Below are 27,780 nucleotides of genomic sequence, written 5' to 3'. Positions count from 1 at the left end.
GGTTTGTAATTTAGTCATGAGAAGAGTGCTGCACTGTTGGATGTTAACTGATGCCTGAATCTTAAAATCTATCCCAATGTGCTTTAACTCCACCTTTATAAGAATATCTCCTACTGAATTAATGTGAAATTTCCTCCATCTGTCATCCCTATAGTTATAATAACATAACTTGCAACAACATTGTGGACAGTTTGAACCATCTGCTAAGTGTTGTGCTTGTACTGTTCAACTCATTTCACATAGTCCCTTTGTGGGTTTTATACTTTAAAAAAATGTTTTAAAGCTCCCAATTCATTTCTTTCCAATTAAGGGGCAATTTAGCATGGTCAATCCACTACCCTGCACATCTTTGGGTTATGGGAGTGAGAATGTGCAGACTCCACATAGATAGTGACCCAGGACAGGGATCCGAACCCAGGTCCTAGGTGTCATGAGGCAGCGGTGCTAACCACTGCGCCACTGTGCTACTCCTTATCATGGGTTTTATTCCATCAAGTTGGACGGTCAAAATGTGGCCCAGGACTCCATTTTGATGGAGGAAGGCAGTGGCTTAGTGCTATTGTCGCTGGACTAGTAATCCAGAGACGCAGAGTCATGCTCTGGAGACCTGGGTTCGAATCCCGCGTTGGGAGATGGTAAAATTTGAATTCAATAAAGAAGGCTGTCGTCCTTATCTGGTCTGTCCTACATGTGACTCCAGATTCACAGCAATGTGGTTGACTCTTAAATGCCCTCAGGGATGGGCAATAAATGCTGGCCCAGCCAGCGACACCTACATCCCATGAATGAATTTTTAAACATTTTTTTTTCCTGTTCTTTGGGCAGGTCAGAATCGTAACTACTGTTGGAAAATATTTTAGTTGAGAGGCATAAAGTAAACAGGGAAGGCATTTAGATATAAACAGGATATTATTGCAGAGATTGCCATTTCAATTCTGAGATAAATGTTTATTTCTCTGGGCTAGAAAGAAATGTGTGTTGGCGAATCTTAATCCAATTTCTGATTGAAATTGGGTTCCTAGCACAAAACTGAATGGAAATCTAATATAAGTTGGACATGATCAAAAAATGAACAAGGATTACAATTGTGGAAAATATAAAAATAATCATATTGGTTAGTCTTCTGATGTTGGAACTTTGACATATTTCCTTGGCATAGTAGTAGGAATTTTACCTTACACGCTGTATATCCAACCTATGCTAAAACATATGTGATTGGAAACTAGCAAATATCTAGAAGCTTGGAACGAGTCAGTAGCATAAAAGCTTCATGCCATGGTAACCTGCAGTTGTACAGAGAGGGCTGTAGTTTTTCAGATGTCGACAGGTTATCCTGCGATGGTTGTGACAACTGAGGGACAGCCTGGTATGCGAGGTAGAGGACATGAAGATGGCTGCTGTCAGACACTTCAACTTCGACCTGGACTTTCATCCCATGGTTGGGGTCGCCGAGTTGGGAGACCTCCTGGTTCACTGAAGCTGACCTTCTGACCTATAAAAATGGCACCCACAGGTCAGATTTTCGATGGAGGAAGGGGAGGATGGATGAAATAGGAATTGTGGAAGGCGACCCCAGAATGAAGATGTAACTGCCAGGTTCAGAGTGGGATGGATTTAAGGCCTGCTCTGGCAGTGTGATTAAATAAATGAAAACAGCATTCCTCCAAGCCTCACCCCCTTCAATTTCCCACATACTTGTGATGCACTAGCCATGCCAATCTATGCCAACACATGCCCCACCCACTCTCATGGTCTATCACACTTGAACCATCCGGTATCGCCCCCACCCATCCCCCACTGCTGTCATACCCCCTATGTCAACCAGTAGCCCTCAACCTGTCCCTTATTTCCCCTATCCCTATGTCAACTTAGTGTCAACACGTGTCAACCCATGACATTACCCCACCACTGACCACCTTTTGACCTTATCCCTCTTAGTGCCAGATCACCGAGTATCCTTGGAAAGTTACTGACACTTCTTGGACAGGTTTGGCAGCTTTGATACTTCGTGGACAAGTTAGACAGCTTTGACAGTTCCTGGACAGCTTTGACAGCTGGATAGCTTTTTAACAGTTCCTTGACAGCTTTTACAGTTCCAATTAATTTGTGTATAAAAAGTGAATAATCATGTTGGGAGGGAGGGTGAGCTGTGAGGAGGGTGCAGAGATCTTTAAGTGTGATCTGGACAAGTTGAGTGAATGGGCAAATGAATGGCAGATGCAGTATAATTTGGATAAATGCGAGGTCATCCACTTTGGTAGCAAAAACAAGAAGGCAGACGATTATCTGAATGGCCATAAATTAGGAGAGGGGAACGTGCAACGAGACCTGGGTGTCTCTTACACCAGTCACTGAAGGTAATCATGCAGGTGCAGCAGGCGATAAAGAAGGCAAATGGTATGCTGGCCTTCATTGCGAGAGGTTTCGAGTACAGGAGCAGGGATGTCTTGCTGCAATTATACAGGGCCTTAGTGAGGCCACGCCTGGCATATTTTGTGCAATTTTGGTCTCCTTATCTGAGGAAGGATGTTATAGCTATAGAGGAAGTGCAACAAAGGTTTACCAGACTGATTCCTGGGATGGCAGGACTGACGTACGAGGAAAGATTGAATCAGTTAGGATTGTATTCGCTGGAGTTCAGAAGAATGAGGGGGGATCTCATAGAAACATATAAAATTCGAACAGGACTGGACAGAGTAGATGCAGTAAGGATGTTCCCAATGGTGGGTGTCTCCAGAACCAGGGCCAACAATCTGAAGATATGGGGTAGACCATTTAGGACAGAGATGAGGAGAAATCTCTTCACCAGGAGAGTGGTGAGCCTGTGGAATTTGTTACCACAGGAAGTAATTGAGTCCAAAACATTGTATGGTTTCAAGAAGCAGTTAGATATAGCACTTAGGGCGAAGGGGATCAATGGATTTGGGGGAAAGCGGGATTTGGCTATTGAGTTGGATGGTTGGGCATGATCATAATGAATAGCAGAGTGGGCTTGAAGGGCCGAGTGGCCTCCTCCTGCTCCTATTTTGTCTATGATTCCATGTTCACTTTTAACAATCCAAAAGTGTGCATTACCACTCCCAAAGGTGTCACAGGATCCTATCCACTGGGGTATCTTGACTATCCAATCAAATCCACCAAGTTCAGATCTGCTCTCACCTGTTCTAATCTGCATACTCTGGATTCCACACTCCTTCCAAAATCCCACTTCAGTGAACATAGTAAACATAGAACATACAGTGCAGAAGGAGGCCATTCAGCCCATCGAGTCTGCACCAACCCACTTAATCCGTCACTTCCACCGTAACCCAGTAACTCCTCCTAACCTTTCTGATCACTAAGGGCAATTTATCATGGCCGATCCAACTAGCCAGCACGTCTTTGGACTGTGGGAGGAAACCGGAGCTCCCGGAGGAAACCCACGCAGACACAGGGAGAACATGCAGACTCCGCAGTGACCCAGTGGGGAATCGAACCTGGGACTCTGGCACTGTGAAGCCAAAGTGCTATCCACTTGTGCTACCGTACTGCCCACACAATGGAGACAGCTGTTGATTTAATTGGCCAGCTGCCTCAGTGAATTGCACATGCACATACCTGGCCCATCACCAGTCCCACCCCCACAAAGATGGGAAATGCCAGGTTTGGGGACAAGAATTTGAAATGTTGTCAATTTCTGGAATTTCTGTCGCGCTGTAGAGACTGTCCAATGTGATGGAAATCTGTGCCTTCATCCCTGTAAATGTAGGCTCAGGGACTGATCGAATGTCAGCAAAATACCCCCAGGTGTCATTATGCAATGTTTGGAGATTCCCGCCTCAAAGACTGTCATCCTTTGAAATATCCTGCATGGTCAGGCACTGACCAGTAATACCTGTGCTCAGCACCAAAGATTTTGAAGTTAAACATGGGTAGAGAACAGAAACTAAAATGTAACTGTTCCCAGCAAAAATGATAGATACATAGGGAGGTGGGGTGAAAGCATTCAGTTAAATATAACAGAAAACACAAAACTTGATGACTGTAACTGCTACTTATTTCCCAGAGGCCAAGTCACGGGAACCCTGTTGTAATTGTGACTTGACCATGCCAACGCTTCAAAAATTTCCAGTTAGGAAATCAGGGGAACTGTGGTTTTCTGACTGAAAGCTATTTTTTGGTCGACTTTAATGATCTGGGATTAAGGTACACAGGGCACAAGTTCAGATTTTGCAGATGACACAAAACTTTGGAATGTAGTAAACACAGGAAGATGATATCTAACTTCAGGAGAACATAAACATGTTGTGAAATGGCAGATTAAATTTAATACAGAGAAATGTGAAGTAACAAATGTTAGTAGGAGTTACAGGAGAAAGTTATCCAGCTTTGAAGGGTTGCAGGAACAGAGAGATCTGGGTGTAGATGCTTTGAAATCTCTGAGGCTGACAGGACAAATTGAGAAGACTGTTTAATAAAAAATCATATGGGATGCTTAGCTTTATTAAAAGAGACAAAGTGAACAAAAATCAAAAAACAAACATGAATTAATAGCAGGAGGAAGCCATTTGATCCCCCCAGCCTGTCCCGCCATTCAAAAAGGTCATGACTGATCCGATTGTAGCCCCAACTCCACATACTTCTTACCCTCTAATATAAACATGTGAATTGGGAGAATGAGAAGAAGCTGCTCCAAAACTTCACAAAACACTAGTTAGGCCTCAGCTAGAGTATTGTGTTCAATTCTGGACATCACACTTTGGACATCATGTTGAGACCTTGGAGAGTGTGCAAAATAAATTTTCTCAAAAGGGCATCAAGGATGAGGGACTTTAACAATTATGTGGAGAGACTGAGAAACTGGGGTGTTCCCCACAGCACAGAAAGGTTAAAGGGAAATATAATTGAAGTGTTCAAACTCATGATGTCTTTTGATATTATAAATAGGCAAACATTGTTTCCAGTGCCTTGAGGACAGATTTAAGGGGCGTCATTCTCCGACCCCCCCGCTGGGTTGGTCTCCGGCACCGGATATTCGCCGGGGGCGGGAATCGGGCCGCGCCGGTTGGCGGGCCCCCCCGCTGGATTCTCCGGCCCGGATGGGCCGAAGTCCCGCCGATAAATTGCCTGTCCCGCCGACGTGGATTAAACCACCTTTTGAACGGCGGGACAAGGCGGCGTGGGCGGGCTCCGGGGTCCTGGGGGTGCGCGGGGTGATCTGGCCCCGGGGGTACCCCCACGGTGGCCTGGCCCGCGATCGGGGTCCACCGATCCGCGGGCGGGCCTGTGCGTGGGGGCACTCTTTTCCTTCCGCCTCCGCCACGGTCTCCACCATGGCGGAGGCGGAAGCGACTCCCTCCACTGCGCATGCGTGGGAAACTGTCCGCGGCCGCTGACGCTCCCGCGCATGTGCCGCCCGGGGATGTCATTTCCGCGCCAGCTGGCGGGGCACCAAAGGCCGTTTCCGCCAGCTGGCGGGGCGGAAACTCCTCCGGCGTCGGCCTAGCCCCTCAATGTTGGGGCTCGGCCCCCAAAGATGCGGAGGATTCCGCACCTTTGGGGCGGCGCGATGCCCGTCTGATTGGCGCCGTTTTGGGCGGCAGTCGGCGGACATCGCGCCGTTTCGGGAGAATTTCGCCCAAGGTGTTTGTCAAACCAGAGGTGACATGAAACTTTATTTTTACAAGTTGTTGTGGTATAGATCATAGTACCTGAATGGGTGATGTAAATAGATTCAGTAGCAACTTTCAAAAGTGAATTTGATAATACTTGAAAAGAAAATGCAGAGCAACGTGGAAAGTGCAGGGGAGTGGATACCTGTTGGATAGCTCCCTCCAAAGAGCTGGCATGATGGGCTGAATGGCTTCTTTATGTACTGCATTGTTCTATGATTTAAGGACTTGCTTTCCTTGATACTTCTGGTTGTGTGAAGGTTGCATTACAGCTTGTCATAGAACAACTCAAAAAGTGTGAGTAATGTGCAACAGTGGCAGTTGATGCACGATTATAAGGTTTGATTCATCATTTACAGTAGATTTCTTTGTAAGGATTGTGGGTATGACTCAGTCTTGAATGTAATCCATTTCAGAAATAGAAATCTCACATGAAAAGGTTCAATATGATGAGTATACTTTTAGACCATGGATTCCAAAGACAGCACTGTGAAGCACTCCACTAGATTATTGAGAAATATTTTCTCAACAGCATTAAAATACTGTTATATTGGATTGGATTTGTTTATTGTCACGTGTACCGAGGTACAGTGAAAAGTATTTTTCTGCGAGCAGCTCAACAGATTTTTAAGTACATGGGAAGAAAAGGGAAGAAAATAAAATACATAATAGGGCAACACAAGGTATTCAATGTAACTACATAAGCACTGGCATCGGATGAAGCATACAGGGTGTAGTGCTAATGAGGTCAGTCCATAAGTGGGTCATTTAGGAGTCTGGTGACAGCGGGGAAGAAACTGTTTTTGAGTCTGTTCATGTGTGTTCTCAGACTTCTGTATCTCCTGCCCGATGGGAGAAGTTGGAAGAGTGAGTAGGCCGGGTGGGAGGCATCTTTGATTATGCTGCCCGCTTTCCCCAGGCAGCGGGAGGTGTAGATGGAGTCAATGGATGGGAGGCAGGTTCGTGTGATGGACTGGGCGGTGTTCTCGACTCTCTGAAGTTTCTTGCGGTCCTGGGCCGAGTAGGTGCCATACCAGGCTGTGATGCAGCCTGATAGGATGTTTTCTATGGTGCATCTGTAAAAGTTGGTAAGGGTTAATGTGGACATGCCGAATTTCCTTAGTTTCCTGAGGAAGTATAGGCGCTGTTGTGATTTCTTGGTGGTAGCGTCGACGTGGGTGGACCAGGACAGATTTCTGGAGATGTGCACCCCTAGAAATTTGAAACTGCTAACCATCTCCACCTCGGCCCCGTTGATGCTGACAGGGGTGTGTACAGTACTTTGCTTCCTGAAGTCAATGACCAGCTCTTTAGTTTTGCTGGCATTGAGGGAGAGATTGTTGTCGCTGCACCACTCCATTAGGTTCTCTATCTCCCTCCAGTATTCTGACTCGTCGTTATTCAAGATCCGGCCCACTATGGTCATATCGTCAGCAGTGCCCTTTTCTGATGCAATTTGTAGTTTGGACGATACTTGTGTATTAGTCAACTCCAATGTCATAGTTCTCGTGGTAGAATTTCTGTTTCTAGTTAGTACACACAATTGTTCAGATCAACATTTGGAAGAATTTACTTTATTCCCAACTTTCTATTCTTCCCATTTCTCTTTGTTAGGACAATAAATATAGCTTTAAGGAATTTATATTTGTACCGGTAAACATTAGAAATAGGGTATAGTTTTAAATGTGTTTAATTTACTGTTTCTGTGCTTGGAAGGGTAAAGCCTATAATTAAATTCAAGCAGGACAAAGGTGTTTGTATGTGTGGGGGGTTAGTTAAGTTCCAACTGTGTTTCCAGTGTACTTAGAGAGGGCCATGGTGTGAAGAATAAATAAAAGCCATAAGCATGTGGGGGTTGCTCAACAACTGGAGGTTCTTGGAAGGATAAAAAAAAACTTTTAAGTTTTAGTTTAGCGACTTCCGGTTGCGGCTATGCTGAGCTAAGCCGCATGTTCGGCAGCTCCCGCCAGAAACGGGCTTTTGGGCTCTTTTGAGGGGCCCCAGCGGCATTTGTTCGACGGTTCCCGGTGTGGGAAGGTGACAGTACGATTTCCCCGGCACTGTATGGATTGGATCAGGAGTGGAGAGGTGAAAAATTAAATTCTGGTGCAACGAAAAGTGCGAGGGAGGAAAGCCAAGATGGCGGCGGGTGGAGCCAGGCAGCGTGGGTGCAGTGGGCGCAAGAGCAACAGGAGTTTCTCAAGCGCTGCTTCACGGAATTGAAAGCAGAGCTGCTGGAGCCGATGACGGCTTCGATCGACAAGCTGGTCGAGACCCAGAAGGCCCAAGGGGCGGCGATCTGGGAGGTGCGGCAGAAGGCCTCGGAGAATGAGGACGAGATATTGGGCCTGGCGGTGAAGGTAGAGGCGCACGAGGTGCTGCATAAGAAATGGCAGGAGAAGTTTGAGGACATGGAGAATCGGTCGAGGATGAAGGATCTGCGGATTCTGGGTCTCCCGGAGGGAGTGGAGGGGTCGGTAGCTGGAGCATATGTGGTCATGATGCTGAACACGTTGATGGGCGCGGGTGCCTTCCCGAGGCTTCTGGAGCTGGATGGGGCTCACCGAGTCCTGGCGAGGAGGCCCAAGTCTAACGAGCCGCCGCAGGCTATATTGGTGCGGTTCCACCGCTTGGTGGACAGGGAGTGTGTCCTAAGATGGGCAAAAAACGGAGCGTAGCAGCAGGTGGGAGAATGCAGAGGTCCGTATATACCAGGACTGGAGCGCGGAGGTGGCTAAGAAAAGGGCCGGGTACAATCGGGCTAAAGTGGTTCTGCATCGGAAGGGGGTGAATTTGGGATGCTGCAGCCGGCGCAACTGTGGGTCACGTTTAAGGATGTTTGAGATGCCGGAGGAGGCGTGGACCTTTATTCAGGCCGAAAAGTTGGACACGGACTGAGGGTCAGTTGTGAGGGGAGGTCGCTGGGGGCTACTGTAGTTACTGTGCTTTGGGGGATGTTTTGTTCTGTTCTGTATTGTTTCCTTGGGTGCTGGGTGAGGTAGGGTGAATTGGTTCGAAGGGTTTGTGAGAGTGTGGTGGTTGAAAGGACGGGGGGAGGGGAGATGGGAGGCCCGAGGTGGGGGAGCTGGGATTAGGCCGTAAAAGGGAGATGCACCAGAGAGGGCGGGGCTGGTCTGATGGAAAGCGCGGGCTTTTTCCCGCGCTAGGGAAGGAAGGGGGCAGGGCGGGGGGGAAGGGCGGTGTTGGAGAGAAGCGCCCGCTGATGGACAGGAGGGGGAGGGGGGAGACTACCACACTGGGGGGTCGATGGAGTGGCGGGAGTGGCCGGGGTCAGCAGGAGTCAGCTGACTTACGGGAGAGCTATGGGAGAGCAACGCAGCTAGTGGGGGGGGGGGGGGGGGGGGGGGGGGGGAATGGGTTGCTGCTGCATTGGCCAAAGGGGAGCTGGAGCTCGGAGAGAGAGTCGGGGCAGGGGTCTGCTGCTGGGGGGAATGGAGAGTGCGGGAGGCGCGGGCACGTGGCTGGCCTAGAAAAGGGGATGGCTAATCGGCAGCAGGGGAGGGGGGAAGGGGGTGTGGGGGTGGGGGGTGGGTGGGGGGGGTAGCCCCCCAATCCGGCTGATAACTTGGAATGTGAGAGGCCTGAACGGGCCGGTCAAGAGGGCCCGTGTGTTCGTGCACCTGAAGGGACTGAATGCAGATGTGGTTATGCTCCAGGAGACGCATTTGAGGGTAGAAGACCAGGTTAGGCTGAGAAAGGGGTGGGTAGGGCAGGTTTTCCATTCGGGGTTGGACGCAAAGAATCGAGGGGTGGCGATTTTGGTGGGGAAGCGGGTGGCGTTTGAGGCGCTGAACATCGTGGCAGACATTGGAGGTAGGTATGTGATGGTGAGTGGTGGGGTGCGGGTGGTATTAGTGAATGTATATGCCCCGAATTGGGACGATGCCGGATTTATGCGGCGCATGTTGGGCTGGATTCCGGACCTGGAGGCAAGGAGCTCGATAATGGGGGGGGACTTCAACACGGTACTGGATCCAGCATTGGACCGCTCCAGGTCCTGGATGGGTAAGAGTCTGGCGGCGGCCAAGGTGCTGAGGGGGGTTTATGGACCAGATGGGAGGAGTGGACCCATGGAGGTTTGTTAGGCCGGGGGCCAGGGAATTTTCTTTTTTTTCCCACGTCCATAAAGCCTACTCCCGGATAGATTTCTTCTTTATGAACAGGGCACTAATCCCGAGGGTGGAGGGCACGGTGTATTCGGCCATAGTCATCTCAGACCATGCCCCGCATTTGGTGGAGCTGGAGCTAGAGGAGGAGAGGGACCAGCGCCCGCTGTGGCGCCTGGATGTGGGCTTGCTGGCGGATGAGGAGGTGAGCGGGCGGATCCGGGGGTGTATTGAAAGCTATCTAGAGGCTAACGATAATGGGGAGGTGCAGGTGGGGGTGGTCTGGGAGGCGCTGAAGGCGGTGATTAGAGGAGAGCTAATCGCCACTAGAGCCCACAAGGAGAAGGAGAGGAGAGAGAGGGAGAGATTGGTGGGGGAGATTTTAAGGGTGGATAGGAGGTATGCAGAGGTCCCTGAGGAGGGACTACTCAAGGAGCGACAAAGCCTCCAGGCCGAGTTCGACCTGTTAACCACCAAGAAGGCAGAGGTGCAGTGGAGGAAAGCGCAAGGGGCGGTGTATGAGTAAGGGGAGAAGGCTAGCCAGATGTTGGCACACCAGCTTCGGAAGCGGGAGGCAGCGAGGGAGATTGGGGGAGTTAGGGTTAAAGGGGGGAGCACGGTGCGGAGTGTGGTGGGAATAAATGGGGTATTTAGAGACTTTTATGAGGGGCTGTATAGGTCTGAGCCCCCGACGGAGATGGGGGGGATGCGTCGATTTTTGGATCAACTGAGGTTCCCGAGGGAGGAGGAGAAGCAGGTGGCTGAGCTTGGAGCCGGTAACCGGTAGGGCTGGAGGAGCTGACTAAGGGGCTGGGGAGTATGCAGGCGGGGAAGGCACCGGGGCCAGATGGGTTCCCGGTGGAATTTTACTGGAAGTACATGGACCTGCTGGGCCCTCTATTAGTGAGGACTTTCAATGAGGCGGGGGGGGGGGGGGGGGGGGGGGGGGGGGGGGGACGTCCAGGGCGCTGATCTCGCTGATCTTGAAGCGGGACAAGGACCCATTACAGTGTGGGTCGTATAGGCCAATCTCTGTCCTCAATGTGGACGCGAAGCTGTTAGCGAAGGTGTTGGCTACAAGAATTGAGGACTGTGTCCCGGGGGTGATTCACGAGGACCAGACGGGTTTTGTTAAGGGAAGGCAGCTGAATACCAATGTGCGGAGGCTCCTTAACGTAATCATGATGCCTACAGTGGAGGGGGAGGCGGAGATAGTGGCGGCGATGGACGCGGAGAAGGCCTTCGATAGAGTGGAGTGGGGGTACCTCTGGGAAGTGTTGAGGAGATTTGGGTTCGGGGAGGGATTCATTAGTTGGGTTAGGCTACTTTACGATGCCCCGGTGGCAGATGTGGCCACGAACCGGAGGAGGCTGTACCGGGGGACGAGGCAGGGGTGCCCCCTATCCCCTTTGCTATTTGCATTGGCAATTGAGCCTTTGGCTATGGCTCTCAGGGAGTCCAGGAACTGGAGGGGGCTGGTCCGGGGGGGGTCCGGGTTTCGATGTAAGCCGATGACCTGTTACTGTATGTGGCGGACCCAGTGGGGGGGATGCCAGAGGGGATGCGGATCCTCAGGGAGTTTAGAGACTTTTCCGGGTATAAGTTCAACGTGGGGAAGAGTGAGCTCTTCGTGGTATACCCAGAGGACCAGGGAAGGGGGATAGACGAGCTTCCACTGAAGAGGGCGGAAAGGAGTTTTCGGTACATGGGGATCCAGGTGGCCAGGAGCTGGGGGGCCCTACACAAGCTCAACTTGATGAGGCTGGTGGGGCAGATGGAGGAGGAGTTTAAAAGGTGGGATATGCTGCCACTCTCCTTGGCGGGTAGGGTACAGTCAGTGAAGATGACGGTGCTCCCAAGGTTCCTTTTTATATTCCAGTTCCTCCCCATCCAGATCCCTAAGGCCTTTTTTAAGCGGGTCAGTAGGAGCATCATGGGATTCGTGTGGGCGAAAAAGACCCCGAGGGTGAGAAGGGTGTTTCTGGAGCGGAGTACGGACAGAGGAGGGTTAGCGTTACCTAATCTGTGTGGGTATTACTGGGCTGCCAATGTGGCGATGATACGCAAGTGGGTAATGGAGGGGGAGGAGGCGGCATGGAAGAGGCTGGAGATGGCGTCCTGTGTGGGCACGAGTCTGGGAGCGCTGGTGACAGCACCGCTGCCGCTCCCGCCGACTAGGTACACCACAAGTCCGGTGGTGGCGGCGACTTTGAAAATTTGGGGGCAGTGGAGGCGCCACAGGGGTGAGGTAGAGGCTTCGGTTTGGTCCCTGATCCGGGAAAACCATCGGTTCGTCCCAGGAAGACTGGATGGAGGGTTCCTGAGTTGGCACAAGGCAGGAATTAGAAGGATGGGGACCTGTTTTTAGATGGGATGTTTGCGAGCCTTCGGGCGCTGGAGGAAAAATTTGGGCTTCCCCCCGAAAATGCCTTCAGGTACATGCAGGTAAGGGAGTTTGTAAGACGGCAGGTGAGGGAGTTCCCGCTGCTTCCAGCACTCAGGACCCAGGATAGGGTGCTCTCGGGGGTGTGGGTTGGAGAGGGCAGGGTCTCGGCGATCTACCAGGAGATGCAGGAGGAGGAGGAGACCTCGGTGGAGGAGCTAAAGGGTAAATGGGAGGAGGAGCTTGGGGAGGAGATAGACGAGGGTATGTGGGCGGACGCCATGGGTAGGGTTAATTCTTCCTCCTCTTGCGTCAGGCTTAGCCTGATACAATTTAAGGTTCTTCACAGAGTGCCTATGACAGGGGCGAGGCTGAGCAGGTTCTTTGGGGTGGAAGACAGGTGTGGGAGGTGCTCGGGGAGTCCAGCAAATCATACCCATATGTTCTGGGCGTGCCCGGCGCTGGATGGGTTCTGGAGGGGTATTGCGAGGACGGTGTCTAAGGTGGTGAACACCCAGGTTAAGCCGAGCTGGGGGTTAGCACTATTTGGGGTATCGGACGAGCCGGGAGTGCAGGAGGCGAAAGAGGCCGGTATTCTGGTCTTTGCGCCCCTGGTAGCCCGGCAGAGGATTCTGCTACAGTGGAAGGATGCGAGGTCCCCAAGCGTGGAAGCCTGGATCAGCAACATGGCAGGGTTCATTTAATTGGAGAGGGTAAAATTTGCCTTGAGAGGGTCTGTGCAAGGGTTATTCAGGCGGTGGCAACCGTTCCTAGACTTTCTAGCGGGGCGTTAGGAGGTGTTCATCAGCAACCCAGAGGGGGGCGGGGAAGGGGGGGTGTACTTTGTGTTTTCTACTGTGTTTATTATTGCTTAATGGGAGGTTTGTATATTGCGGGAATTTGTGATGTAGTTGTAAGATGTTTATTTAAGTGTTCTTTGTTTTTCATTTTGCTGTTGAAAATATGTAAAAATTTGAATAAAAATATTTCTAATAAAAAAGTTTTAGTTTAGCTAATTTGATTGCAGTTGGAGACAAGACACTGGGGGGGGGGGGGGCGGGCGGGGGAAGCGGTGAACAGCTCTCAACTCTGCCAGGAGAAGCTGGACAGGACAAGGGGATTGCAAAGATGCAAGCTTCCTAAGGAACAAGATACAATCCCGATTACCAGGAAATTGGGACAGAAGTAATTTCTTAAGTCGACTGACCTTACAAGAACAGAGAGCAAGGTATTGCTCAGAAGAATTCAAGGAAGAGTGAGCAAAATGTTCTGAGTTAAAGAACCAATTGCAGTAACCGTTTTTAAAGTCAGACAGCAGCCTTCAAAGATAATGTAACATTTGATGTAATTTTAGTACAGTCTAGCAATTGAGAGTTAAAACAATTATGAATAGTTTGTAGAGCAGTCAAGACAAATAAATCCTTCAGTGGTTGGTATAAAATACTGGACTGGATTTGCTGTTAAAAGTGGAGCAGAGATTCTGTTTATAAGAGTTGTTTGTAAAACTTGGACTGGATTTTGGAATGCAAACCGCTAAGAAAAAGCATTATTGTGGGAGAAGATTTTAAAGCATGTTTTTGTGAGTGGAGTTTGGGAATTCTAATGTGGCAATCATCTGGGGTTTTCTGAGGAGAAATCCACATACACTAATAGGAAGACTAATAGGATTCAGAATGGAGTGTGTGTATTTGACCACAGCTAATCTGTATGCTTAAAAGGGACTTTGTGTTAATGGGACCATTGTAGCTTAAGATGTACTTTAATCTGTGTTAATCTTATATATAATGATCCAACTTTTCCTTGTTGTTAAAACTAATTGGCGGTCTTGTTACTTTGTTCCTCCACATTTTAATAAAAATAAGTAAAAGTTACAATCCTTTGAGCAGGGTTTCATTCTGAAAACTTCCCATCCAGTTAGAACATCAACTGGGATTGTAACATCTTGAAGGCTCTATCAGTTAGTCATATTCTAAAAGTTCTGGAAACCATCCTCAAATGGCTAGTCTTGATGTATGAACATAGATTTTTTTTTTTTTAAATTTAGAGTACTCAATTCATTTTTCCAATTAAGGGGCAATTTAGCGTGGCCAATCCACCTAACCTGCACATCTTTGGGTTGTGGGGGTGAAACCTACGCAAACACGGGGAGAATGTGCAAACTCCACACTGACAGTGACCCAGAGCCGGGATCGAACCTGGGACCTCGGCGCCGTGAGGCAGCAATGCCACCGTGCCACCGTGCTGCCCAGTATGAACCTAGATAATGAGTGTTGGTAGGTTTTTCAACCAATTATGAGGGTTTTTTTTAACATGCCTACAAGTTTATTTCCATTAGTCATTACTGGATAATAACCAGCCGTGGGATTTTGGATGATATTTTTACACTATCCTAGTCCAGACATATTGTGGCCAATTGTCAGCATAACTGCTATCTCAGTACAGACCAGAGACCAAGGCTTAGATTTTCCATTTGGGGTTGAGATCCTGTCATCGGGACAAGATGGGGGTCCCAATCCTTCATTGTTTTGGGAATAGTCACCGACGCGCGTTTTGGGCGAGTTGGCTAATTAATGACCACAGGGTGTGCTTATCATCCAAGTAAATTTGGCAGCTGGGCTCCCAAGTCTGGAGGACCAATAGGAGAACCTCCAATCATGATACATTACCAATTGAGGTAGGAGCTGCCAAGCCTGTGCAGAGAGGGAGAGGGGACAGCTCACTGGAAGTTTATTTTCTGACTGGAAAATTCCAGTCAGCATGGGAGAGGGGCCTTAATAAGTCTAATCTTTTTCTCCGTTGGCTATCTGCTGCTTGCGGTCGGGTAGTGATCTTCACACGATCTGACCTTTTCAAGAGGGGTAGGAATGTGCTGACAGGCCAACATGCTGCCAATGACGGAGAATTTTGGGCCTGTCCCCATCAAGCCCCTCCCCCGTTGACTTTCGAAAATCCTGCCTCAAATGTGAGGCCTTCTGATTTGCATGACCGAGTGCTGTGCTAAATGGTGCCTTTATCCACTGGGTCATTGGAAGCTGTTCCAGTATTTTACTTTCTTCTAAATGAATGAGTCTTCCAATTGTGAAGTAATTTGTCGCTTGGAGAGCTGAGCTGCATAAAACCATTCACGATGAGCCATATTTCTTTGTGTTTCATATTTAGCAGTTTTTGCTGAATCTGTACTGCAGCCATCTGGCGACATTAATTGGAAGACTAATAGCTGACACAAACTTTACATGCAGGAGGAACAGAAACACAGTGTGATAGTGAATAACTGCGGGAGTGTACTGCTGGAAGGAGCAGAGAATCCCAACTGCCAGAGAATTCTGGTCACTATCCCATTGAAGGAACAAGGCTATGGAACCAGGTTATTGGGTTAAAATTGCTGCCAGTGGAAGCTATTATGGTATATAACAGCAAATTGTCCGTGTCTTCTCTAGAACTTTCTTCATGCCTTCACATGCCATGAAAAGATTATCAGTGTTCGCAAGGAAGCCCATGAGTCCTTGGGGATGACCGTATCAGGAGGTCTACTGAGCAAAGGCTGGGATCTCCCAATCTATGTTACACATGTACTTCCCGATGGGTGCTTGGGAAATGATGGAAGAATAAAAAATGGTAAGCAAGAGTTTGTTATAAATTATTTATGCAATTGTATGATTTACACAATATATTAATCATCTGTTTATTGTACATGCATACATCTGTTGTTCTTTCTAGATTCTTGAAGCTATGGTTGAAGTGATTATTTTTGTTTTCTTATTAATTTATAATCACATTAATTTCCTTTAAACGCAAGGTAGAATTTTCCCATTTTTTCAAAGTGTCAGTCCTAGCGAGGAAACCGGAGAGAATCCTGCCGGTGCCGATGGTGGGAAAACTCACCTATGTCAGCTTCTTTTTAACAATTTTTTATTTCCACGTGATTCACGCCACGATCGTGGCAGTTTGCCTCTGATTTTCTCCTCCGCGGAAAACGTATTCTCTGCAATCAGTGAGGCATTTCTTTTAAACGCCTCCCCAAGTTCCAAGTTCAGCCAGGGGGATGGTTGCCAGGAAGACAGTACCACGTTTCACGGAAGGAGTCCTTACCAAACACCTGAACGGTGTGGAGCAGAGGCGTGACATTCTGTACCCACGATTGGCCTGACGTCCAGCGGGCATGGCCACCAACCCTATCTGAGAGGCTGTGGCCACGACAGTGAATTCCAGCTCGCTCCCTAAGATGATGGGGCTCCAGTGCTGAAAGGAGATGAATGACCTTCTTCATGCAGCCAGGGTAGGTCTGCCACCTCATATCTCCCGCTGCACCTCTTCACACACCCATTACACCTCCACGGTGATCTCGCGCCCAGTCACCTCACGGGTTTCAAACACTTGTCAGGGCGTCCCCATTCCCCATGGTGCCCCCATCTCCATGTAGATAATCTGCTCCTCACATCCCAGCTGCCATTCATCTCCCACGCATGCCAGACTTCATGACCATCTGACCTGGAAGGACTCCTGCCTACACCCACCCCATCTGTCTCATTGCAGGACAAACTCAAGCACAACCGGCATGACGAACGAGCACAGCCTGCCAGAATTGTGCCCAAGTTGAGAATGCTAGCGCCCTTTGAGGCGAGAGCCGTTGAGCTAGCCGATGAGGAGCAGGACGCACCTCTGCAAGGTGGGAGCACCAGACAAAAGTTACAACCCTCAACGCATGAAGCCATGTTCTCCCAGTGTTTATCCCCCATGGTGCACTATCGCCATCTTGCTTCCCTAGCGGGTAAATGTCAACCAGCCTGGACCATCATCGCACCCTCTGGACACCACAGACTCGAGCAACTCCAGGGGAGACAACCCGGAGACCAGCATCAAGGTGGCGTCACATCTGTCACCCGCACTCTCCATCCACGCAGATGCCCACACCTCGATGAGATTAACTAGTAGGCAGGCTTCTCGGTCACTCACTGTTGGGCCCCTCACAGCAGAAGATCCACAGCAGGCGGAGGAAGGAGTGTCCCAGGGAATCGACACCATGTGGGATACCAGTGCCCAGGACTCTGCTGAGCCCCTGGTTAATGACGTTGCCATGGGTACAGTCGTCCCAGAGCTGCTGAAGCTACAGAGGCAGAGTTGCGAATATCAGGAAGGGATGTCAACATCCCTCCTCAGATTGCAAGGCCGACTGGAAGAGTTCCATCACCTTCTGTTTGGGGAGATGGTGCCTTCATTCCAACGCACTGACGCCAACACTGCGAGGGTGGCTACTGCAGTGGAGACCTCGGCACAAGATGTGCACTCCATAGCAGGGGGATGTCCACTCCCTAGTTCAGCTCATGACATCCATGGCTGAGGGCATGAGCTCCATGGTGCAGGGCTCCAACTGCATGATGCAGGCACTTGTGGGAATCCATGAGTGTCAGCACCAGAGGACGGCAGGGCTTCTGGATCTCACTGCAGCTGCCTCTTTATCCTTTGGAGGAACCCAGGGGCCTCTGGCAACCAAAGGGAAAAGAATGGGCAGGAGCGCAGCCCAAGGCCTTCCCCCTTAAGCAGTCCGATCGCCCTATCCCCGCAACCCCACCTAACCTTTTGAACATCAAGGGGCAATTTAGCACGGCCAATCCACCTAACCTGCACATCATTGGACATCACGTGCCCTCTGGCTTCAAACTGCATCTTGAGTATCAGGGTTCATTCTGACTGACTCGTGTCCCCCCCATCCTATGTGAGGGTCTTCAGCCCTCATGATGCTGGGGACCACCTCTTGTGAGAGTCCCCAACTTTTCCCACGAAGCCTGGCATCTCACAGGACCCCACACAGGGACCTCACATTCACCCCCTGTGCTGGCCCAATGGACTCACCTGCTCCCACCCACTTTCCAGCTGGTACTCCGGAAGGGCAATCCCTCAGCAGTGATATTGCCACAAGCCCAGCAAGGAGCACACGGACAGCAATGCCTCCAAACCAGCCGCCAGACCCCTTTAAACCTAAAGACTCACAGCCATGAAGGGCCTCTGAGGCCCTACCCCCTGAGATGTCAATACTGAACCCCACCACCCCCCCAGCCTTGAGTTGCACTTATCTGGGTCCCCCGTGTCCTCTTCAGTCTCCCCTCTATAATTGGCACCCTGGAGACTGACAGTGACCTCAGTTCTCACCTCCGATATCATCTCCGGAGGTGAGATCACCAGGTTTTTGTTCTTATACAGCTGTAGTAAATCGTGCGGGCGTAATGTCACGCCCAATCGATATTCAGTGAGGGAGAAGTCCCGGCAAGAGGGCTTGCTAATAAGATCTTAATGTATTTAAATTAGGTTCCTGGGATTCTCATTACGCCACTAGCAAGGGGCCTGGAAAATCGGAAGAAATCGTGTTTCCCGATTCTCTTTCTCAATTTTATTTCATCCCATTCTTAAAGTTACAAAGGATGGAGGAAAACCCTTAATCCATCTCATTGCGTGCTCCAATAACTAATTCAAATTCAAATTGAACACAATTCATGGTCTCCACAAGAGAGGTTATACACCAGATACATCGATGACATTTTTTTCCTTTGGACCCACGGCGAAGAATCACTGAAACGACTACACGATGACATTAATAAGTTCCATCCAACCAGCAGACTCATCATGGACTACTCTCCAAAATCAGTTGCATTCTTGGACACACTCGTCTCCATCAAGGACGATCACCTCAGCACTTCGCTTTACCGCAAACCCACGGATAACCTCATGATGATCCACTTCTCCAGCTTCCACCCTAAACACATTAAAGAAGCCATCCCCTATGGACAAGCGCTCCGTATACACAGGATCTGCTCAGACGAGGAGGAGCGTAACAGACATCTACAGACGTTGAAAGATGCCCTCGTACGAACGGGATATGGCACTCGACTCATCGATCGACAGTTCCAACGCGCCACAGCGAAAAACCGGACCGACCTCCTCAGAAGACAAACATGGGACACAACCGACAGAATACCCTTCGTCGTCCAGTACTTCCCCGGAGCGGAGAAACTACGTCATCTTCTTCACAGCCTTCAACATGTCATTGATGACGATGAACATCTTGCCAAGGTCATCCCCACACCCCCACTACTTGCCTTCAAACAACCGCGCAACCTCAAACGAACCATTGTTTGCAGCAAACTACCCAGTCTTCAGAACAGTGACCACGACACCACACAACCCTGTCATGGCAATCGCTGCAAGACGTGCCAGATCATCGACATGGATACCACTATTACACGTGAGAACACCACCCACCAGGTACGCGGTACATACTCGTGCGACTCGGCCAACGTTGTCTACCTCATACGCTGCAGGAAAGGATGTCCCGAAGCGTGGTACATTGGCGAGACCATGCAGACGCTGCGACAACGAATGAACGGACATCGCGCAACAATCACCAGGCAGGAATGTTCCCTTCCAGTCGGGGAACACTTCAGCAGTCAAGGGCATTCAGCCTCTGATCTCCGGGTAAGCGTTCTCCAAGGCGGCCTTCAGGACCCGCGACAACGCAGAATCGCTGAGCAGAAACTTATAGCCAAGTTCCGCACACATGAGTGCGGCCTCAACCGGAACCTGGGATTCATGTCACATTACATTCATCCCCCACCATCTGGCCTGCGAAATCCTACCAACTGTCCTGGCTTGATACAATTCACACCTCTTTAACCTGGGGTTACCCCATCTCTGGATTTGTAAAGATTTAATCACCTGCTAATGCTCGCATTCCTAGCATTGTTTGGCATCTTTGAATCTGTCTATATATATGTTTCTGGAACAGACCTCTTCATTCACCTGAGGAAGGAGCAGCGCTCCGAAAGCTAGTGACATCGAAACAAACCTGTTGGACTTTAACCTGGTGTTGTAAGACTTCGTACTGTCCACAAGAGAGATATACAAGATCCAGATTGACAAGATGCAAGTGAACAAGAAAAGGCATTGCACTTCACCTTGGACTTGATCTGATATTTGATCGTAGCCAAAATGTGTTTCCTGATTCTCAACGCATTTGGTGCTCACTTTGCCATTCTCATTGACAGTTAAGGCAGGCTGAAAACTACCCCCACAACCTTTGCTAACTCTTGACTGCGGTATCTTTGGAAATCTAGGCAGCTAATTTTTCAAAGTTTTCAGAGGGGGTTGGAAGTGCAACAGGATTTTACTTTCACCCGCCACTTTGACCTTGCCATGACCTTGCCCCCAAACGGTAACTGGTCGTTATGAGAGCGAGAGCTTTGGGCCGTTACTAACCAAACAAGAGGGCTCAAATTATGTTTTGTTTACAATCCACCAACCCCACAGGGAATTTTAGATAGCATTTTAAAGGTAATCATTCCCTCTTAAAATTCCCAGGAATGTCAGGACTACTCCTAAAAATGCTATTGGAGTGTAAATGAGGCAGTGAAAAATTGTAACCTATGTCTAAAATTAAGGTTAGATGGGCTGGAATTTCAGCAAGATCCCGGTTCTGCCCTTAATTCAGACCCCTTGCCATGACTCTGTCCTTTTGAGATCTACAATTGTTCAGGTAAAGTGTCAACCGATTTAATAAAATCGCTAGAGTAGGCTGCGTGGCCCAGCATGCCTGCTTCGCCATTCAATAAGACCACTTGATTGTGGTCTTAATTCTTGTCTGACTGCCCACACTATCACATCTCCAATAATTCTTGACTCCCTTATCAATCAAAACGCTGTCTAACTCAGCCTTCAATGAATTTAATGGCCCAGCTTCTACTGCACCCTGTGAAACAGAATTCCCCAGAAAGAAGAAATACCTCCTCATCACCATCTTAAATGGGCGACCCATTATTTTCAAACTGTGCCTCTGGTTCTAGAATCCGCTATCAGAGGAAGCACCCTCTCAGCATTTTCCCTGTAAAGCACCTCAGAATCTTATGTTTCAATAAGATCATCTCTCATTCTTGTAAACTTCAATGAATATAGGCCCAACCTTCTCAACCTATCCTCATAAGACAAACCTTTCATCCCAGGAATCAACCTAGTGAACCTGGTCTGAGCTGCTGCCAACACAAATATACCCCAACTTAAGTAAGGAGGCCAATACTATGCACAGTACTCCAGGTGTGGCCTCGCGAGTGCAATGTCGCAAGACTTCCCTACTTTTATACTCCATAAGTCTTCCTAATAATATTCCGTCTCCTAGATTTATCAGATTTCCCATTAATTAATATAACCCAAAATAATAATCTCTGCATTGGATAGGCCTATCCTTTTCCTTATTTTTGCTCAGATTAACACCCAGCAATATTATGAGAATTTCCAATCCAAAAATGTAAAGTTTAATGGGATTTAAGGAGGTTTCATGGTGCAGTAGGTTGCTTACCTCTGAGCCAGAGTTGAGTCCAACCAGTTCAAGCCCCACTTCAGGACTTGGAAGGCCACAGAAGGTGCGTTCTTAACGTGGCCAAGCAGTTTAATTATCAACCTGTAAATCCTTCCAATATGGCTGGTTTAGCTCAGTGGGCTAGACAGCTGGTTTGTGATGCAGAAAAAGGCCAGCGGCGCGGGTTCTATTCCCGTACCAGCTTACCCAAACAGGCGCTGGAATGTAGCGACAAGGACTTTTCACAGTAACTTCATACTTGTGACAATAAAAGGTTATTATTATTATTAGGTGGTAAGTGCAGGAGAGGTTCTGGTCAGGCATCTACGGAAGGCAATGGCAAACCACTGCAGTACCTTGCCAAGCATAAACATGGAGCAGCACAGAGGTCCATGCCTTTCAGGGTTACCTGAAAAGAGAGAATGATATTTTGTTTATGTTCTACAACAATGCCTGAATTACTATGGGTGCTTCATTCATCTCTTAGGTATGAGTTTATGATTGTCTATCGATTGCACAAATTGGGTGGAGCTGGGGATGGGGGAGGAGAGAGGCCAACGCCCGTTGTGGCGCATGGATGTGGGACTACTGGCGGACGAGGAGGTCTGTGGGCGGGTCCGGAGGTGCATCCAAAGATATGTGGAGGCCAATGATAATGGGGAGGTTTCGGTGAGTGTGGTCTGAGAGGCGCTGAAGGCAGTGATCGGTGGGGAGCTAATCTCAATCAGGGAGAAGAGGGAGAGGATGGAGAGGGAGAGGTTGGTGGGGGAGATACTGAAGGTGGATAGGAGGTATGCGGAATCCCCCGAGGAGGGGCTGCTGAAGGAGCGCCGGAGCCTCCAAACGGAGTTTGACTTGCTAACCACGGGGAAGGCCGAGGCCCAGTTGAGGAAGGTACAGGGAGCAGTGTATGAGTATGGGGAGAAGGCAAGTCGGATAATGGCGCATCAGCTGCGGAAGAGGGAGGCAGCTAAGGAGATTGGGGGAATTAGAGATGTGGGGGAACATGGTGCTGAGCTCAGCTAAGCTAAATGAGGTCTTCAAGGACTTTTATGGTAAATTATACGAGTCTGAACCCCCGGAGGGAGGGGAGGGGATGAGGCAGTTCCTGGGCCAGCTGAGGTTTTCAAAGGTGGAGGAAGGGCGGGTAGAGGGATTGGGGGCCCCGATTGAGATGGAGGAACTAATTAAGGGGTTGGGGAGTATGCAGGAGGGCAAGGTACCGGGGCCGATGGGTTTCCTGTAGAGTTCTGTAGGAAATTCTCGGAGCAGTTGGGCCCGTTGCTGTTGAGAACTTTTAACGAGGCTAAGGAAAAGGGGATCCTTCCCCCGACGATGTTGCAGGCTCTGATATCGCTTATCCTCAAGCGTGATAAGGACCCGCTGCAATGCGGCTCCTATAGGCCGATTTCGCTCCTTAATGTGGATGCCAAGCAGTTGGCCAGGATCTTGTCCCAGGAGTGATTCATGAGGATCAGATGGAGTTTGTGAAGGTCAGGCAGCTGAATACGAATGTGCGGAGGCTTCTGAATGTGATCATGATGCCCTCAGAGGGTGAGGACGCAGAAGTGGTAGCGGCAATGGACGTGGAGAAAGCCTTTGACCGGATACAGTGGGAGTACCTGTGGGGGTTGTTAGGCAGATTTGGGTTTGGGGAAGAATTCATAGGGTGGGTCAAATTGTTGTATCAGGCCCCGGTAGCGAGTGTTTCAATGAACCGGCGGCGGTCGGGGTACTTTAGACTGTATCGTGGAACGAGGCAGGGGTGCCCCTTGTCCCCCCTACTGTTTGCCCTGGCGATTGAGCCGCTGGCCATGGCATTGAGGGAGTCCTGAAACTGGAGGGGGTTGATACGGGGGTAGGGGAAGGAGCACCGTGTTTCACTGTATGAGGATGACCTGCTTCTGTACATTACAGATCCGGTGGAGGGGATGGGGGAGGTCATGCGGATACTTAGGGCGTTTGGAGACTTCTCGGGATACAAGCTAAATGTGGGAAAAAGTGAGCTTTTTGTGGTGTATGCGAGGGGCCAGGAGAAGAGGTTGGGAGAGCTACCGCTCAAGATGGTGGAGGGGAGCTTTCGGTATTTGGGCATCCAGGTGGCCAAGAGCTGGGGGGTCTTGCACAAGCTCAACTTAGCACGGCTGGTGGATCAGGTGGAGGAGGACTTTAGGAGATGGGACATGCTGCCACTCTCCCTGGCGGGCAGGGTGCAGTCTAAAAAGATGACGGTCCTCCCGAGGTTCTTGTTCGTCTTCCAGTACCTGCCCATTCTCATCCCCAAGTCCTTTTTCAAGCGGGTAAAAAGGAGTATTACGGGATTTCTGTGGGCAAATAAGACCCCGCGGGTTAAGAGACTGTTTTTGGAGCGCAGTCGGGGGTGGGGTGCGTTGGCGCTGCCAAACGTGTGCAGCTATTACTGGGCAGCGAATGTGTCTATGATTCGGAAATGGGTAATGGAGGGAGAGGGGACGGCGTGGAAACGGTTGGAAGCGGCGTCCTGTACAGATACTAGCCTGGGGGCGCTGGTGACGGCACCGTTGCCGTTTCCGCCGAAACGGTATACCACGAGCCCGGTGGTGGCAGCGACACTGGGGATTTGGGGGTAGTGGAGACGGCATAGGGGGTTTGTTCCAGGTAGGATAGACGGCGGGTTCCTAAGCTGGCACAGGGCGGGAATCAAAAGGATGGGGGACTTGTTTATCGATGGGACTTTTGCCAGTCTGAGGGCACTAGAGGAGAAATTTGGGTTGCGCCCGGGGGAACACTTTTAAGTACATGCAGGTTCGGGCGTTTGTGAAAAAGCAGGTGGGGGAATTCCCGCTGCTACCCGCCCGGAGGATAGAGGACAGGGTAGTCTCGGGCATGTGGGTGGGGGATGGCAAAGCATCGGACATATACCAGGAGCTGCTGGAGGCCTTGGAGGCCTCGGTGGAGGAGCTGAAGGGCAAGTGGGAGGAGGAGCTGGATGAGGAGCTGGATGAGGGCCTGTGAGCTGACGCCCTGGAGAGGGTCAATTCCTCCTCATCTTGCGCCAGGCTGACCCTGATTCAGTTTAAAGTGGTGCACAGGGCGCATATGACAGGGGCGAGAATGAGTAAGTTCTTTGAGGTAGAGGACAGATGTGTGAGATGTTCAGGGAGCCCAGCGAACCATGCCCATATGTTTTGGACATGCCCGGCACTTACGGAATTTTGGAAAGACTTTGCAAAGGCTATGTCCAAGGTCTTGGACACTCGGGTAAAACCGAGCTGGGGGATAGCGATATTTGGGGTATCGGATGATCCGGGAGTGCAGGAGTCGAAAGAGGCCGGAGCTCTGGCCTTTGCCTCCTTGGTAGCCCGGAGAAGGCTCTTGTTAATGTGGACGCGAAGCCCCCAAGCGTAGAGGCTTGGGTCAGTGACATGGCGGGGTTTCTCAGGTTGGAGAAGATGAAGTTTGCCGTGCGAGGGTCCTTGCAGGGGTTCCCCAGGCAGTGGCAACCGTTCCTTGCCTTTCTCACGGAACGTTAGATGGAGGTCGGCAGCAGCAGCAATCAAGAGGGGGGGTTGATTTCATTTTATTTGTAAGGGGCAAATGGCCCACCTTGTTTTGTTTGTTAAATTGTTAACTTGTTAGATTATAGAACATAGAACAGTACAGCACAGAACAGGCCGTTAAGTTGTTTTTGTTGGCATATTGTTTTGTTCTCTTTGCATTATATTTTCTTTTGTAATGGTTTGTAAAAATTATTGAAAATTTTGAATAAAATCATTTTTTTTAAAAAGAAAGTAAGGAGGTGTGGCATAGAGGGAAATTTGGCTGATTGGATAAGTAACTGCATATCACATGGAAGACAGAGCGTGGTGGTGGATGGTAAATTTTCATCCTGGAGCCCACTTACCAGCGGTGTACCACAGGAATCAGTGCTGGGTCCTCTGCTATTTGGGATTTTTATCAATGACTTGGATGATGGAGTTGAAGGTTGGGTTAGTAAATTTGCTGATGACACCAGGATTGGTGGAGTAGTGGATGAGGTGGAGGGCTGTTGTAGGCTGCGAAAAGACATTGATAGGATGCAGAGCTGGGCTGAAAAGTGGAGATGGAGTCTAACCCTGATAAGTGTGAGGTGATTCATTTTGGTCGGACAAATTTGAATGCGGATTACAGGGTTAACGGCAGGGTTCTGAAGAATGTGGAGGAGGAGAGAGATCTCGGATTTCATGTCCATAGATCTCTGAAAGTTGCCAGCCAAGTGGATAGAGCCGTGAAGGAAGCCTATCGTGTGTTAGCGTTTATTAACAGGGGGATTGAGTTTAAGAGCCGTGAGGTTAAGCTGCAACTGTACAAGACCTTGGTTAGACTACAGTTGGAGTATTGTGTGCAGTTCTGGTCACCTCATTATATGAAGGATGTGGAAGCATTGGAAAGGGTGCAAAGGAGATTTACCAGGATACTGCCTGGATTGGAGGGTAGGTCTTATGAGGAAAGGTTGAGGGAGCTAGGGCTTTTCTCATTGGAGCGAAGGAGGATGAGAGGTGACTTAATTGAGGTGTATAAGATGATAAGAGGGATAGATAGAGTGGACGTTCAGTGACTTTTTCCTCGGGTGAATGTAGCTGTTACAAGGGGGCATAACTATAAGGTTCATGGTGGAAGATATAGGAGGGATGTCAGAGGAGGTTCTTTACTCAGAGAGTGGTTGGGGCGTGGAACGCACTCCCAGCTATGGTAGTGGAGTCGGACACTTTAGGAACTTTCAAGCGGTTATTGATGGGCATATGGAGTGCACTAAAATGATTGGGAGTAGGTTGATTTGATCTTAGTTTCAGACTAGTTCGGCACAACATCGTGGGCCGCAGGGCCTGTACTGTGCTGTACAGTTCTATGTTCTATGTATTAGCACCAATGTCAGTGTGCACTTATCGATTCGGTCCAGTTGGAGGGTGAGGGTTTGGTAGCCTGTATAGGTGAGGAAGGTGCTCAGAAACTAGGCTGCCAGGTATTCCACTAATAATGCATTGGCGCCATGCCATCAAATAAACTATAACAGTGCGAGTGATTGCGATGGCATACTTATTTGCAGGAGAAGTGATGCCCGTGAATAAGGCCAGTCAAGAGGAGACATGCCAAATCTTTTTGTACTGACTCCATTTGAGGAGAAGGTTTTGATTATGTCTGGGTCATCCAGGTCCATTGGCAGAGGCAGGATTAGAGGAAGATATGGGTGTTGTAAGATGGCAGGTGGCAGAAACTGATACAAAAGGGGGATGGGGCAAGTGGAAAGTGAATGGGGGTTTGGTATGATGCAAGAAAGTCAAAAATCTTGTTTCAGAGCTGAAATCCAGGAAACCCCCATACTCGGAAGCATTAGATGTTGCTACAAGTGTTTGTGGTGCCTGCAGAGTCTCATTCTCATGTTGCACATGACTCATGTTGCTGAGTTTTGTGACTTTGTGCAGTTGTCGAAAGCTTTGTGATAATCATTAATCCCCTTACTTCTGTCTCGCTGTAGCAGGTGAAGCCTCTTCTGCTGGCTACCCTCTAGATGATGGGCCATCACTCCCCTCTGAAGAAGGAGAGGAACTCTCGGAGGATGTAGAGTCACATACTCTGTCCCAAGCACCAGCACCGATGCAGACACCTCGGGGAGGGCATGCACGGATTGGTGCAGCTGCCAGAGAGTGTGGTGGAGCAGGCTGCGGGTAGTCAGTGGAGCGATCCAGAGACTGATTCCAAGTTGGATGATGAGCTCTGGAGCCTTCCATGAGGTGGCAGATGCTGGATGTCCAGTGCAAGGTTCATGAAGGTTTGGCGGACATACCAGAGATATTGTGTGCTCTTCCCCAAACAGTGGAATTATCCATCCAAGTTCTGTGCACTGTTATCACCCATTCTTCAGAGCATCGGTCTTCCTGCACAGACAGACTGGCAACTGTCCTGGAGAGGAAAATCCAGCGTATTGCAGACGCAATCATGTTTATGTGCTCTGACCTGCATTCCATCGCCCTGACTCTGAGCTCAGGAGTCCAGAGCCAAGGCAATCGGCGGCTTGGAGCATTGGCACAGATCCTATTCCTGGGACCTCATGGAAAGGCGGGGAGGACCAAACGTTCCTCATGGCCGAGGATGAGCACCAGCTGCCACCATCTGGAAGCACACCTCTGAGCACTTCTGATGGGAACAGTGTCGCCCTCGACCATCCACGATTGACACAATCCTCATGCAGTGCCAAGCCACAGAACCCACCTGCCAATCTGTCAGAGTCTTCTGATGTGGTGGGCCGCTCAAGGCCACAGC

General features: G+C 49.6%; 1 protein-coding gene across 5 annotated transcripts in view; it reads left to right on the top strand.

The window, feature by feature from the left end:
- The window catches only part of lnx1 (ligand of numb-protein X 1), a 351,286-nt gene that overhangs the window by 279,760 nt on the left and 43,746 nt on the right, over window positions 1-27,780 (top strand). For all 5 annotated transcript variants that reach the window (XM_072496765.1, XM_072496762.1, XM_072496764.1 and 2 more), the window contains one exon: window positions 15,599-15,776. In XM_072496765.1, coding sequence (XP_072352866.1) covers window positions 15,599-15,776 — 178 coding nt within the window. The remainder of the gene's footprint in view (window positions 1-15,598; window positions 15,777-27,780) is intronic.

Source organism: Scyliorhinus torazame, chromosome 3 (genome assembly GCF_047496885.1).
Source record: "Scyliorhinus torazame isolate Kashiwa2021f chromosome 3, sScyTor2.1, whole genome shotgun sequence".
Classification (NCBI taxonomy): Eukaryota; Metazoa; Chordata; class Chondrichthyes; order Carcharhiniformes; family Scyliorhinidae; genus Scyliorhinus; species Scyliorhinus torazame.
Note: the sequence above shows the minus strand (reverse complement) of the source record. Positions and strands in the feature narration are given on the sequence as shown.